This window comes from Musa acuminata, chromosome BXJ1-2 (assembly GCF_036884655.1).
Source record: "Musa acuminata AAA Group cultivar baxijiao chromosome BXJ1-2, Cavendish_Baxijiao_AAA, whole genome shotgun sequence".
Lineage (NCBI taxonomy): Eukaryota > Viridiplantae > Streptophyta > Magnoliopsida > Zingiberales > Musaceae > Musa > Musa acuminata.
In genome coordinates this window covers 16512761-16526644 of record NC_088328.1, presented here as the reverse complement: position 1 = coordinate 16526644, position 13884 = coordinate 16512761, and the positions used below count along the sequence as shown (strand labels likewise).

Sequence of the window (13884 nt, the reverse complement as noted above, 5' to 3'; positions counted from 1 at the left end):
TCTTCGGCATGTGAAGGATACGTCCATAGGAGGCTGAAGTGTGCAACGAGTTCAGCATGTTGCTAGGCCTTAAGTGGTGCAGCGGGGGCTGTATTGACATGGAGTCGTAATCTAGCAAGTGCGTTTGCAGGAGGCAGAACAATGCACAGTTTGTTCAGCAGATCGGAGTAGTCCAAGGGGATGGTGATCTCCGAAACGAAGAGAGATGTTGCTCCAATGGGACAGTTATCCAGGAGGGATAAGTCCTGGCTCTCTAGAGGGAGAATTATGTGGGACGGACCTCACAAGTTGAGGAGGAGTACCTCAACAAACAACAACTCCACGAAGCTCAATGGACTGAGCAAGCGGCGAGGAGTCGTTGCATGATCTCGCTCGAGAGAATGCATTGGTGGATGCATTGCGAGATCAAGTGGGGGAGCGACCTAAAGCAACTTAAATGAAGGCACACTTGTAGTCGATATGGAGATCAGACTCAAGGGAGGGCTGACCCGTGGAATGGTGGGCGCGAGGGCCACCATCGACTCAATGCAAAAAATGAGGAGCGGAGCAACTTGGGTGCAACTTGGCGAAGTTCCCAAGCCGCATGAAGAGAGCCAGCATAGAAGTTGGAACATGGAGCAGAGGCACAGTGCTTTCCTTAGACAGAGGTCAAGGACATGAACTCTTGCAGAGGCAAGAGTAGGATCATGTTGTTCCATGGGTCCTTCATTCTGACGGAGCGGACTCATCTTGCATGGTGCCAAAGACGAAGGGAGCTTCGGGGCACATGCACCTTATCTCGGAGAAGCATTTGATGGAGGAACTAAGGCGACTCAATTTGCGGAGGCGAAATTGAGTTCAGAAGGCCTTAGCACGGGGCAAGAGGACTCAGAGGTGGGTACTCTTGAAGAATATGCCATAGTGTTGCCATTCAAGTTGCCACGAAGGAAGCGGTGCGCAGTGGAGATTGTGCTGGTAGGGGCAGAGGCCCAGGATCTAGACAATGGTGCACAAATTACAGTGAAGTCAGTGGACTTCGGGAGCTACTAGGCGACGGACTGTCTTAGAGCAGTGCTTCATCTAGGTGTGACCCAAGAATGGGTGGATGAAGGTTTATTGCCAAAGGAGCGAAAAAAATCGAAGGTGGAAGAGACCCTGCGATGTATTGGCAGAGGTCACACATGGAGGGTTCACAATTCGAGTTTATTCCACAAGGATCAGAATGCAATGGAGATGTCACCAGGAGGCGACATGGTGCAGCGGATCGTGGTGGAACAGTTCGTGGCAATGCGATACACACGACATAGTCCCGTGAGGGACTAGATCATACGGAGGTATGATCGGGAGCTACTGGAAGCTTTGCTTCGGTGAACAACACGACGACAAGAAGGGCTCTGGATTCAAGGAGTGAAGGCCATGGTACCGCAGAGGCGGGTCTTCCGTGCGTGCATCGAATTTTGCATCGGATGAAAACCTTGGTCATCAGCATATGGGGGTTGGGTTCCACCAAGGGAAAAGTTCGGATGCAAGTACCAGTGAGTTCCATGGGAGGGACTTGATCATGCAGAGGTATGATCGAAGCAGCTGGAGAGTTGGACTGCTCCAGAGCTCATATTCGCTTAAGGGAGCCTGACAAGTCAGAGGACAAGGTCGAGTAAGCGAACGTTGTTACCAAGGAAGCTAAGGAGAACAGAATCGGTGCAAACCCTACAACGTGATGGCAGAGGCCATGCATGGGAGTTGCAGTCTGTCTTTCCATCGACCAAACGGACTGCTTGGAGAACACAGAGGTGTTGAAGTAGGGGGTCGAAAGGGGCGAGGAAGCGACGACGAGTCCAGAGGGACTTAGCTACCCAAAATCAAGCATAAGTTAGAATGGAGGTGGACTCGGAGGAGTGCCACAGAGGCATATCTACTGATTGTGAAGAAAAAGGATGCAGATGCAAGGTGACGAATAGTAGTGCCATGGGCATGGCAGCGCCATGGTACCGCAGAGGCGGGACTTCCGTGAAAGTCATTGATCCCTTGCTCTGATATAGGGAGAGCGCTTGGTCGTGAAAGGGGCCGAGGAGGTGGAGCATGCAGAGGCAATCTCCAAGTACCGAGACAAGGCTGAAGGGCAGAGGCCGAAGAACTTCGTAAGACCGGTGTCAGTGTGCTTCTCATCAAGATGGCCGAAAGTGAAGGACTTCGGGTCATGCAAGAGTGCATAACCAAGGAACGAAGCAAGCAGTACGCGGTGCTGTACCTTTGCTACTCAATGGAGTAGGCGGCAGGGTTGATGGAGAAGACGGTACAATCCCAGAAGCGACCAAACCTATGAGAGAATTACTCCAAGTTGGGGTGAAAACTTCCTGCATTCCAGAAGTTCGATGGCATTGAGAAGGTGAATCACAGTAACTAACTCAACGCAAGGAGTGCAAACACTTCAAGTGCTTCAGAAATGTGAGCAAAGAGCAGGCGAAGACCAGTAACCAGCTCGATGCATGGAGTACTGTTAGGATCGGAGCGGCACTAAGAGGGGGGGGGGTGAATTAGTGCAGCGGATTAAAACTTCGATTTTAATCAAAATCTTTCGTACGTTAAGAACGAAACTTGAGAAATTTAACTTGAAGGCGTATTCTTGAAGTTGCGCAGCAAGAGTAATAAGGAACTAAAGCAGTAAAGATTTGCAGTAATGTAAATGACAATAATAAAGAGCAAACCAGAGATTACGTCGATTTTTAGAGTGGTTCGGTCAAATGACCTACTCCACTTGCGAGGCCCCTCTTCGATGAGGCTCCCACCTTCCACTAGCAAGTCTCTTGAAATGGAAGGGTAAACACCCCTCTTACAACCTTTTACAAGCAGCTCAACCTCTTACAAATTTTCAATAAGAAAGAAGGAGGAGAACTCTCTAGCAAATTGAAAACAAGACTTGCTAAGACTTTCTAAGACTTTTCTCTCAATCAAAATGCTTCTCAAAAGTTGTTACCTCAGCTGAGATTTGAGGGGTATTTATAGGCCTCAAGAGGATTCAAATTTTGGGCTCCAAAATTTGAATTTTCTTAGGGTTTCCGGTGCTGGAGGTGCCACCGCCCAACCAGGCGGTGCCACCGCCCAGCACTCGGGTGCTAGACGGTGCAACCGCCCAGCCAAGGAGGTGTCACCGCCCAGCTAGGCGGTGCCACCGCCTACAGTGTTTTCAGCCCGACTACAGTGTTTTCAGCCACTAGTTGGGCTTCAATCTTGGCTCTCTAGTTCGCTGGTTTAGCTTAATTTTTAGCCTAAACCAACTCTGACTTTGGGCCCAGTTGGCCCCTAACCAGGATATAGGATTATCTCTTAATCCTAATCCTAATTACAAGTGAACTACATAACAAAAACACATCCTAAGCAAGCTTTCAACCGCGAACGTCGAGTCTTGTTTCGGCGAGCTTTCCGACGAACTTCTTCCGACGGACTCCCATCAAGCTCCCGATCTTGTGATGACTTTAACGAGTAGCCGAGCCTTCTCGGTGATCTCCGTGAACCTCCGACGATCTCTTCGGCGAACTTCCGATAGGTTCCCGATTTCTTCTCGGTTGGTTCCGGCAGCATCTCCGACGATTCTTCGGACTCTTAAACGTCCATCGATCTTGACTCCGGTATTCTTGCTTTGTGTTTTCTGGTTATCGTAGTTAATCCTGCACACTTAACTCAATAATATGGATTAGATCAATTAACCCATCAATTGATTTCATCATCAAAATCCGAGATTCAACAAGTACAACCTCGAGAAGGCGGGCGAAGTCAAGTAACCTTTGCCTTCTCAACTCTTAAGAGAATGAGCGAAACCGAGTACCCAAATTCTCTTATCTATCCAGCAGAGGAGCTCTGCACAAGTTCAAAGACCTTTCGAAGATAATGAAAGATAATAGTTGTCAAATCCTCACCAACGGTGATCAGTGCTACTGAGAGTAGATTGTCCGCTTCATTTCCCAACGAAATGCCAATCGAAAGCGGAAGTGATGCGAACCTACTTGGATGTGACAACTAAGTGAAAGAAGAGTCAATGAGCAAATTTTGTGGAGGAAGGACCCAAAACTTCAGAAGTTTGCGAGATGATGCTCGTTAAAGCTCCAACAAGCATCCACCCAGTTCAAGCAGCATGAGAAATTTGAGAGACTAGCGCAGTAAGGATGGTCTTTTCCTTCATCTGGGGGATCCGCAGGAATCAACAAGGATCAACACAACTCAGCCAACCCCACACCAGAGTCAGAGTCATTGGTGAGTTGAAGCAGCATGACGGATCAAAGGTTCGACTACTCAAAAACAGCAGTGGAGAGCAGCTAGGAGCCAAGAGGCTCATTGTAGCTGGAGCAGAAGATTGAAGACTCAGCAAAGGCGAGGAGTTGCAGTGTCGACAAAGGCTTCAACGAGGACGTCGAAGGAATAAGTGGGGGAGAATGTCACGGACAAACTTCTAAACAAGATGTTTGATGTAATGTTTATGTATGTCCATGTCTTTTGGCATGTTCATGCCTTGTACAGCATGTAGAGGGGCGGCCGAAGGCTTAATAGTCCCATCTTAGTTGGGTTGGTGGCCTCTTTAGGCTTGTAAATAAAGGTTGTGTCATGTGGACACGTGCGAGAGATTTTCGGTATGTAATGGACCATTTTACCCTTTGGTGTGCAACTGTTCAGAGCTTGTAAAGTCTGTTTGTAATTTGTATTGTTTATGAAGTGTTTTTCGGAGATGTTTGCTTGTGGATCCCGATTGAGGCGTTCTTTCTAACCCGTTCTCTCTTTTGTTGGTCCTAAGGGACAATGGGAGGCTTCGGGGAGGTTGACCTTTGCGGACGGACACGCAAGGGTGCCGCACGACTTAGGCAAAACCAGCTAAGTCCGTGACACGATGGTGCGGCCGAGGTGGTTGACACCGAGAGAGCCGTCGGGGAATGAACAACGACTGGTGCACTGGCGAAGCCCACGGGCGCAGCAGGCAAGGAAGTGGCGGGCCTGGTCCAACGCGTGGAAGCCGAGTAGGTTGCAACAGAGAAGATAACACAGGAGTTGAAGATAAAAGTGGAGGGGAACAGGATCCTGTGGGTGAACGGGGAGTGATTGGAGCAGAGGATGCTGATGGTTCCGGGCTTGGGAATGTGGCTGTAGCGGCGGTGGTCGCTGGCCGGAAGCAGGGGCGAAGCCTCGCTCTTCTCACTGCTCTGATACCATGATTGAATGAAGAATGAAATCGTGAAGGCAAAGAAAGCACACTTTAATTAGTGTCATATGGTGTCTATTTATACATGGTGAAAGAGAGGATTTTTCTACAACGAGATTTCCTCGTGCAGTTGGGGAAATCTCATCTGCTATGCAGTTGAGGAAATCTCTCTGTTATCACTCCCTTCTATATGATGCCATCCATTTTTCCTTTAGAGACCAAGAACCACTTTCTAGTCTCTGCTTTCATCTTCCTGTATCTTTTCTGTCTATCTTGCACGAGGGTGTTCTGTCATAGTCACAAGTGCACAATCTTTGAGATAGGCATCCTTAACCTGCAGTTGGGAGGAGAGGGAGGAAATTACTTTCAGTGCTTGGCACTGGAGTCAATGACATGGTGGGTAGCAGGAGCAAATGAGGATGGAGGGATAGGGGTGACCATTGCTGTCTCCTATGAGGAGCAATCTATGGATGGATATATTATGAGGGATGGTTTAAATTTAACTTAGGATATTGTAATGTAGATGGGTTATTGTATAAAATGTAATTTTGAAAATGTAAAATATACGTGGATTGTGCACTCGCTACATATGAATAGGCTTTTATCCATTAAACATTTGCTTTATATTAATTAGATGTTTGTGAATATTAATTCTAGTTATTTAGCATAATTCTTCTTCTAGATATCAAGGTGTATGCTCCATGTGCATTACTATTTTTACTTTCTAATTATAATTTCTATTTAATGAGTTATGGCATCTCATTTTACCAGGAAAGTCATTTCAACATTGCTGGTGAATTTCTTTGTACTTCTACTTGGGATCTTCTGTTGCACAGAGTAAAATTTTGAAGCTATTAATTGCTATTGCATACTTTCTTTTGATGTAATTGCTGAAGTTCACTTGTTAGAACAAATCTTGTGGAATTTGCAGATAGGCTTTCAACTCATGGTGTTTCTTCTACGTTTCTCATCAATTTTTATTCCTGTTAGAAACAAGAGTTACTATCAGGTCACAGGGCATCCAATGGATAAAATTTTTGAAGGATCTAAATTCTTGAAAACCACATCAACATCATCAAATCAGCAGCCATTCTTCCCGGAGGCCATGCAGAATATGGTAATAACATCTTTTGAAGAAATGCCATTCTTGGATACATTTGTAGCATGCTTGCTGCTGTAATTTCATGATAGAATGAACAAAAAAATATATTTGTTATTTGGTGAAACTAGTGTAATTACTATCGTATTATATTTCTCTAATTTTTCCAAAAAACAGATTTGATATTTGTTTCAGATCTTTAATTTGTTCATCGGAAGATCAATGATAATTGATAAATGTTGAATATTTTCATGATTTCATTACTGAATGCATCTAATCTAAATCTTAATGACTGAAATTATGAATGATGATAAGCCTAGTAAATTAGTACCTTGTAATTTCTACGTATGCGTTGTCTGACCATCCGATTATTCTCCTAGGAGAGAATATGTAAGCAAGAATGATCATTCATGCACTGATGAGAAATTCTCTTTCAAATATTAGCTAATGCAAGTGTTCAGAGTTGTGTCGGATGCCCAGTCAGCATGATCACATGACACCTGCGATGAAATAATACTGAAGTTAAATAATACTGGATCTGCCATAATTTGTGCAAGGGTGAGTAGTCCTTTATGAGCAGTCATTTAATATGGTTTTTTGACTGAGGTTGGTTTAATGAATTTTTGAGCTGATCTTGATCATGGTAATGTAATGGTAAAAAGGTGGTGTATCTCTGTTGGTCTCGGAGCAAGGCTACATTCTGATGGCACCTTTATTCATTTTTATAATTACACTCTATTTAAAAGTTCAAAATGAATATTGAAGTATATCCTTAATATGTATCTTATCTTTTCAAATGTTGTGTACTGTTGCCCATCGTTTCCTCATGATTCTGATGTTGGCTGCATGTGCAAAATCATTTTTCCATAAGTATGTGGTCTTTTAAACATTCTTTCTTATCTTAATGTGGTCATATGCCTATGATTGTCCCAAGGCTTCAGTCGAAAATCCTGTAGTTTTTACTGTATTTTTCAAATAAACCAGGGTTGCTCGAGGAGCTTAAAGAGAAAGCAACGTGACATGTCAGGGAGATCAAATATGGGTGCTGCTGCTGTTTCTGTTTGCTCTAAATCTAAAGATCTTGGTGACAAGAGAGACAATGGTAGCAAAGTGAGTTGTGGGAAATTTGAAAGAGTTGGGGGCAGAACTGAAGTTGTACAATTTGATGGAGGGGAACCCAACATCAAAATTCTATGGGATCATGATAGTTCTCAGAACACATTATCAAAATGTGGTGGACCAATATTGCATGATTCTGTTTTCCAGTCATACTTTGACAAGTTGCATTTGGAGAAGCTGAAATCTCCCTGCACAAAATGTCATAATAATGAAAAAGAGTCCATTTGTACTGACATGCCTGGACTTTGTTTAAGTAGGAAGTACAGAAAGCATCGAAGACTGTACAGCTGGCAACGTCGAAGAAAATATAAGGGACCTGAAGAAAATATACCTGGAAAAAATAATAAAATAAGATTGCAGATGAAATTTCTGGATTCTGATTGCAGTTTGTGTCATTGGCCTTCAGAACCATCAGTGCCTGCATCTACTGAAGAGGATATCATGAAGGATTTTGAACTAACTGCATCAAAAGATACTGAAGCAAGCAGGGAGAAATGTTCTCATCTGATGCTTTCTCAAGACATGTGTCAAGGACAAATAACATTCTCAACAAAGAAAACTCATCATAGGCCTAGATCTGAAACCAATGATGCATCTGAAGGGCAACATCATGCTAGTCTGAAGAACTTATCAATTCAACCTCTAGATTTTGCAGTGTCATCACTGTACAACAATCGTTTTACTCCAAATGAACTCTTCCCAGAAGAGTCTGATTGCTCTGCTTCAAAGAACCAGCTAAATCTTCATAGCCACTTTGAGAAGGTTGGTCTGAATATTTATTTTATAAAAAATGTTTTGATAATCTATAATTTTTGTGGGAGACTTGCGTTCCAGTTATACTTTGGGATAAACTGATTATAGACTATATACCATCAACAAGCCAATCAACCAGAACCATTATTACTATTTACTACTGTATTCGATTTTGGTTGGTCATGAAATTTTTTATTATTGTGTTAAGACTAAGCTATGAAGATGCATGGTGTAGTACATTGGTTTCTTGTTTATGTACAGTGAATAGACAAGGACTGTGATCTCAACAAAACCAAACAATCTGATCATTGGATGCTTTAATATAGTGCCTGCAATAATAAAGGGATTAATAATGTAAAATAGGACTTATTGCTGTGAGGCCATGAGCATGGGCAGGAATTGGATAAGGCTTGTGCTTGAATGTATAGTCACATCACATGGTCTTTAATTGGAATAGTGGCAACTGAAGTTGATTTGTTTGTTCATTACTTAACACAATGAGGCCTTCAATATTAAAGAATTTGGCCAATGTCTGTTACATTAGAGAACTTGTTTTTGTGGCAGCTTCATGCTTTTTGTGTTACTTAACTTGTCTCCCACCTGTAATGCTTGTGATCTTTCCTAATGTTGCAAGAAGTATAGTTAGATAATGTTATCAGTCAGTGTCTCCCTTTTGCTGGGGCTTCTTTCTTCATTTTATTGAATGTTTCTTCTCTCCTTTTTGTAAAATTGGATGACCTTTTGAATAGGTTTTTTTTTTTCCTGTTTTATCCTTAAAAATGAAACTAAAAATAAGAAAAGGGTCTTGAAGCTACAGGAATATCTTTATCACTATCCTTTGGAAGTTGATGACAATCTTCTTTCTCAGTATAAAGATAAGTAATTTGGCAATCTTGTTCTAAGTGTGTCTATGGTGTGGAAAAAATCTTTTACATGAGAAAGCACGATTCTCCTGGTTTTTTGTTATTTCAATCAAAACATTTGGATGTCATGTGAGTTAAGTTAGTTGGGATTGTTACATGGCAAATTCTGATTGGGATTTTGAAATTTAAAAGGTTCTCAACTGGCATTTGTCCTACATCAGTATAGCGTATTTGATTTAGTTGAGATGCCCTGTTATTTATGCCTAAGCCTACTGATCCTACATATATGACCACCTTCTCGGCACCTAGTCTAGTTTCTTATATGGCAGATTTTATAATTTTAGATTCTGATTCGGATTTTGAAATATAATATGATCTCATCTGGCATTCATCCTACATCAGTATACTGTATCTGATTTAGTTGAGATGCCCTGTTATTCAACGCCAAAGCCTACTGGTCCTGTATAGATGACTACCTTTTGGACCAGATATGATGATGATTATGATCTTTATGACTTTCATGATCAGATAACTGCTTTAACTAATAAATTTGGGTGCAAAATTTCTAAACTCATATGAATGGTCTATATACTGATCTTAAAAGTTAAAAAGATGAAGTTTTAGGTGGTTTTGGAAAATTCAAGCTCGATTTATTAGGGTACAGTTTATACAAATGTGTAGTAGATGTTCTCAATTACATATCCGGCCTTCCTTGCTATGTGGAGAAGTATACAATTATGCAAGGACAACAACAAAGATAACTATGCAAGCTCCAAATGTTTGAGATCAGAATTAAGTAGAGTTGAATATGAGAAAGAGAAAGAAAACAGTGGTTAAACCTACTGTAACAATGGTGGCTGATTGTGATGGAGGATTGTGAAGAAATTGGAGTTTTGTTTTCATATACTGCAAAAATTATGGGAAATGAGAATGGAATAATAGTGATAATGAAAGTTTAAATCTATTTAAATTTAAAAAGTTGAATTTATGAAATAATAACTAGTAATTTAAAGATTATCAAAAGTGGTATGATAACTATTTTAAGTTACTTTTTCTTGCATTCTGATTTCAGATATATGTTGGTAATCATGAGTTGTTCTTTTTACCAAGACAATTACATCCATTCATATGTATTCAGCAGTTGGCATACATTTTTAAGACTACGAATTGTTTTGATTTGCAAATTCATAGCATTTATGCTAATTTGGCTTATAAATTTGCTAGCAGGTTGGTTCCATGTGTTTTTATTGCTTGATTATGCAATCTTCACAAAAGGTTGAAATCAGGGATCAAATTGACAGAAGCTTCATCTTCTATAATAGATCGTCAGCATATACAGTTTTCCCAAAAAATCGTATCCTTTATCTGATATATTCACTTTAAGGCTTTGTATTCATGTGATAATCATTTTCCTAGACCATTTTGTTTGTACTTTATACCATGCTTAGATAGGAAATTTTTTATTAGCGACTTGGATTCATTTCTTGTATATAGTTTTACATATTTGTCTATTTATAGTTGTATACATGTCAACAAGTATATGCATATGAATATATAAAATTATACGTAGAAAAATTGATATTGCAATGTATTTATGAATGATGTTTAACAAGGTTTGGAATTTTACATTTGTCTTATGTTTTCTATTGTTTTTATCATTGGGTGAGGGAGAGGGCTAGGACACATCAGGTATTGAAGAAAGTTTTTGACCCATTGACCAGAATTCTAGAACAGCAGAATATTTCCATATTTCTTCATCAAAGCATGACATCACCATCTCCCATCCCTTTCCATGTCTCTTTGTTAACAGGCATATGCCCATCTCTTGCTCTGCACTGTATCTCTACTTATAGTCATGTCTTTATTCCTGTTAGGCATTTACCTTCATAACTGCTGAAATGACTCTCTCTGTCTCTCTCTCCCTCTGTCTATCATGCTCCATATTAGTCATTGTCTCGAACTTGACTAGATCCTCTTTAATCATTATCCTTATTCTCTCTTTTCTAATTTTTCCCTCATTCTCTCTGTGCCTCACTCTCTCTGTGTACCCACTCTCTCTATTCATTTAAAGTGGACCAGCAGGTGCTTGGACTCGAGAGAGGGAGTAGCTATTGGAGCACATGTCGCCCCTCCTTTCTAATTTACTGAACCATAGGCTTAAACATGAAATTAAGTGTTTGATTGGCTTCTGATATAAATGTGTGAGGTCACAATTGTTTTGGATTTTAAATGGTCCAGTAAAGTTATTTTAACCCTGTCATCGTTAAATTAATTGAATGAACTCCTTTAGGCTTGGTTCTAGCTGGGTTATTTGGGTTAACAAGAATGAAGAGATGGTTATTGTAATGCACCTCTTATGCTGGACTGTCATGGTTAAATGACTGAATTTGGTTAAATAGTCATCTTAGTCAATAATGTTTGGCAAGTTACAACTGTAACCAAAATCACACATCCTGAACCCAAACTGCACACTGTTTATGCTCATTAATGGCATTTAATTAAAGTAACTCAACAGGTTTTAAGTGTGCTAAACGTGCTACAAAGATTAGTACTTGACTATGGTATAATAGAACCAAATAATTAACTGTTTTAAATAGGACTACCTTGGGCTAAGTTAACTTTGATGAACTAGACTTGGATATAAACAGGAATACTCGAGAACCAGGTAAAATGAATCACATGAAACTGCCATGTGCAAGTCCAGTAACTTGAACTTGCTGGTCCTAATACTATAGCTTTATGGTTGTTTAGAAGAGATGTAGCAAAATTATTATTTCATTTGTACAAGTAATATATATTTCTTTTTCTAACTATATTTTATGGACTTAATTTTATTCTATGTTATTAATCATTTCAAGCCAATTCTGAAACTTTGAGTTACTATTTCAATGTGCAAGATAACAGCCGTATCATGGAGTTCTCGAGGGATATATATCTTTCACTTTTGGTCATTAATTTAGTATACAGATGCAAAATAGACCAGGTCTGATGAATGGCTAGAGCAATTAGTTGATCTCTCTACTCCTAAATTGTTTTCCCCAAAACTTAACTAATTCAGTGGAATGTGTGCTTATATTTGCCAAGGACCAAACCTCAAAATGCAAAAGAATTTGAAATTTTGTCAACTTATGTGATAATTGTTTTGCAATGCTGATAACAATGATGAAAATGATGCTGTTGTCTTTAGTATTGCGTCTTTATCCAATTGTTCTGTAGTTGAAACTTGACCTTTTCGGTGATATTCAGACATACTTAACCTATTAAAGCCAAACGACTGCAGTGCAATTCGTCTTATGAAGCATATATTTGGATTTCCCGATAGAAGCAAAAACTTCATGACATGTACTGATTGTAGTATTGGTTGTGCCATAGAGTCCCAGTGTTTGTAAGTAGCAAGATCAACAAACTTATTTAATGTTTGTTGCTATCATATATACATTTGCAATGTTACCTCCTGTTTACCTATTCATTTAAATGAAGCTTCTAAACCAGTGATTTAAAAAGCGTTGGGTGCCAAGGTCTCAAAACGCCCAAGGCGATATGCGCTTGCCCGAGCAAAGCCAGACGTTCTAAAATATTAAAATATTAAAATATATTTTAATATTTTAAAATAGTCTCTACTGTTAACAATAGAGTGTGAGAAGGAGACCAAAGTGAGATGCTAAGTCATGGTGAGAACTCAGTCGCAGATAAGATGTTGTTGTCTAAGAGCAACGGTAGCAGTAGCGAAGAGAGGCAACGGCAGCGAAGAGCAGCGGTAACAACAGCAGAGAGTAGCAACAGCGGCAACGACAGTAGTAGCGGGCGGTAGCGGAGAGCAGTAGCAGCGGAGAGTAGCAGCAGTTGCAGCGAAGAGAGGCAGCGCCAGTGGTAGCGAAGAGCAGCGACAGCAGCAACAGAGAGAGGTAGCGCCAGTGGTAGCGGAGAGAGGCAACGACAACAGCAACAAAGAGGAAATGTTGGTGGCGGAATCGCGAGTAGGGTTGGGGGAAGTCGTGAGGGGGAGGCTGCGAACCAACTAACGTAAATGCGACCGAACCAGACCTAAAAAGCTGGTTCAGTCGCCTAGTTTAAACCGGGCGCTCGCCCGAAGCCCCCAACGCTTGCGCTCAGGTAGCACCTCTTTGAAGCGCGCCGCCTGGACGTTAAACGAGGCGCTCGGGCCTCGCCTCGCCCAAGCGCTTAGGCAAACGCCTGAGCACCTTTTGAAATCACTGTTTTGAACTGTCGTGGAGTGTTGATTCTCATGTTTTATTTATGTCTTTTCAATCGTATGGATTGTTATCTTTTAGCTTGGCATTGGACAAATTTGAAAATTTTTATAACCATTACAAAATTTTTCAAAAATACTAATAAAATTAATCTTCAGTGTTGCCATTGATTCGTCCAATTCCTTTTTTACTCACTTGATAGTTGTTTGGTGATCACTTTAAGAGTATTGCACCTTCCTAAGTCTTTGTGGGTATATTTCTAATGCCACTTAGTATTTGTTGCCAACTTTCAGAACTTCATGCATTGAAGTGTTTAATTAGTCATGATCTCATGCCTCAAGGTTTATATTGAGCATATTTTTTGTTAACGCAGAGAATAAAGATTTGGAAAAGAGGAAAGGGAGAAGAGACACGAAGGCAATGAGAGTAGGGCAAATAAAAGAGGAGATGTCAATCTTTCCTTCCCGATTTTTTCTTCTACTTCTGACAGTCTTTTTCAATGATAATTTCATGAAGACGAAACAAATGACTTGTTCTACTGAGATTTTACATCAAATTTACAGGTTTAATAGAAAATCTAAGTTGGATATAGAGTAGGAAGGATAAGTTCCATCTGGAACTTGTCTGATTTAAGGACAATAGGGTTTTGGGTTGAAGCCAAAAAGCAGAAACCTG

The 13884-nt window shown here is 40.7% G+C and overlaps 1 protein-coding gene across 3 annotated transcripts in view; it reads left to right on the top strand.

Moving 5' to 3' along the window:
* The window catches only part of LOC103972865 (telomerase reverse transcriptase), a 44951-nt gene that overhangs the window by 16631 nt on the left and 14436 nt on the right, over positions 1–13884 (top strand). For 2 of the 3 annotated variants that reach the window (XM_018821132.2, XM_018821131.2), the window contains exons 3-7: positions 5936–6001; positions 6096–6281; positions 7248–8144; positions 10226–10352; positions 12245–12383. In XM_018821132.2, coding sequence (XP_018676677.1) covers positions 5936–6001; positions 6096–6281; positions 7248–8144; positions 10226–10352; positions 12245–12383 — 1415 coding nt within the window. The remainder of the gene's footprint in view (positions 1–5935; positions 6002–6095; positions 6282–7247; positions 8145–10225; positions 10353–12244; positions 12384–13884) is intronic. The other variant, XM_018821134.2, reaches the window with a different exon arrangement.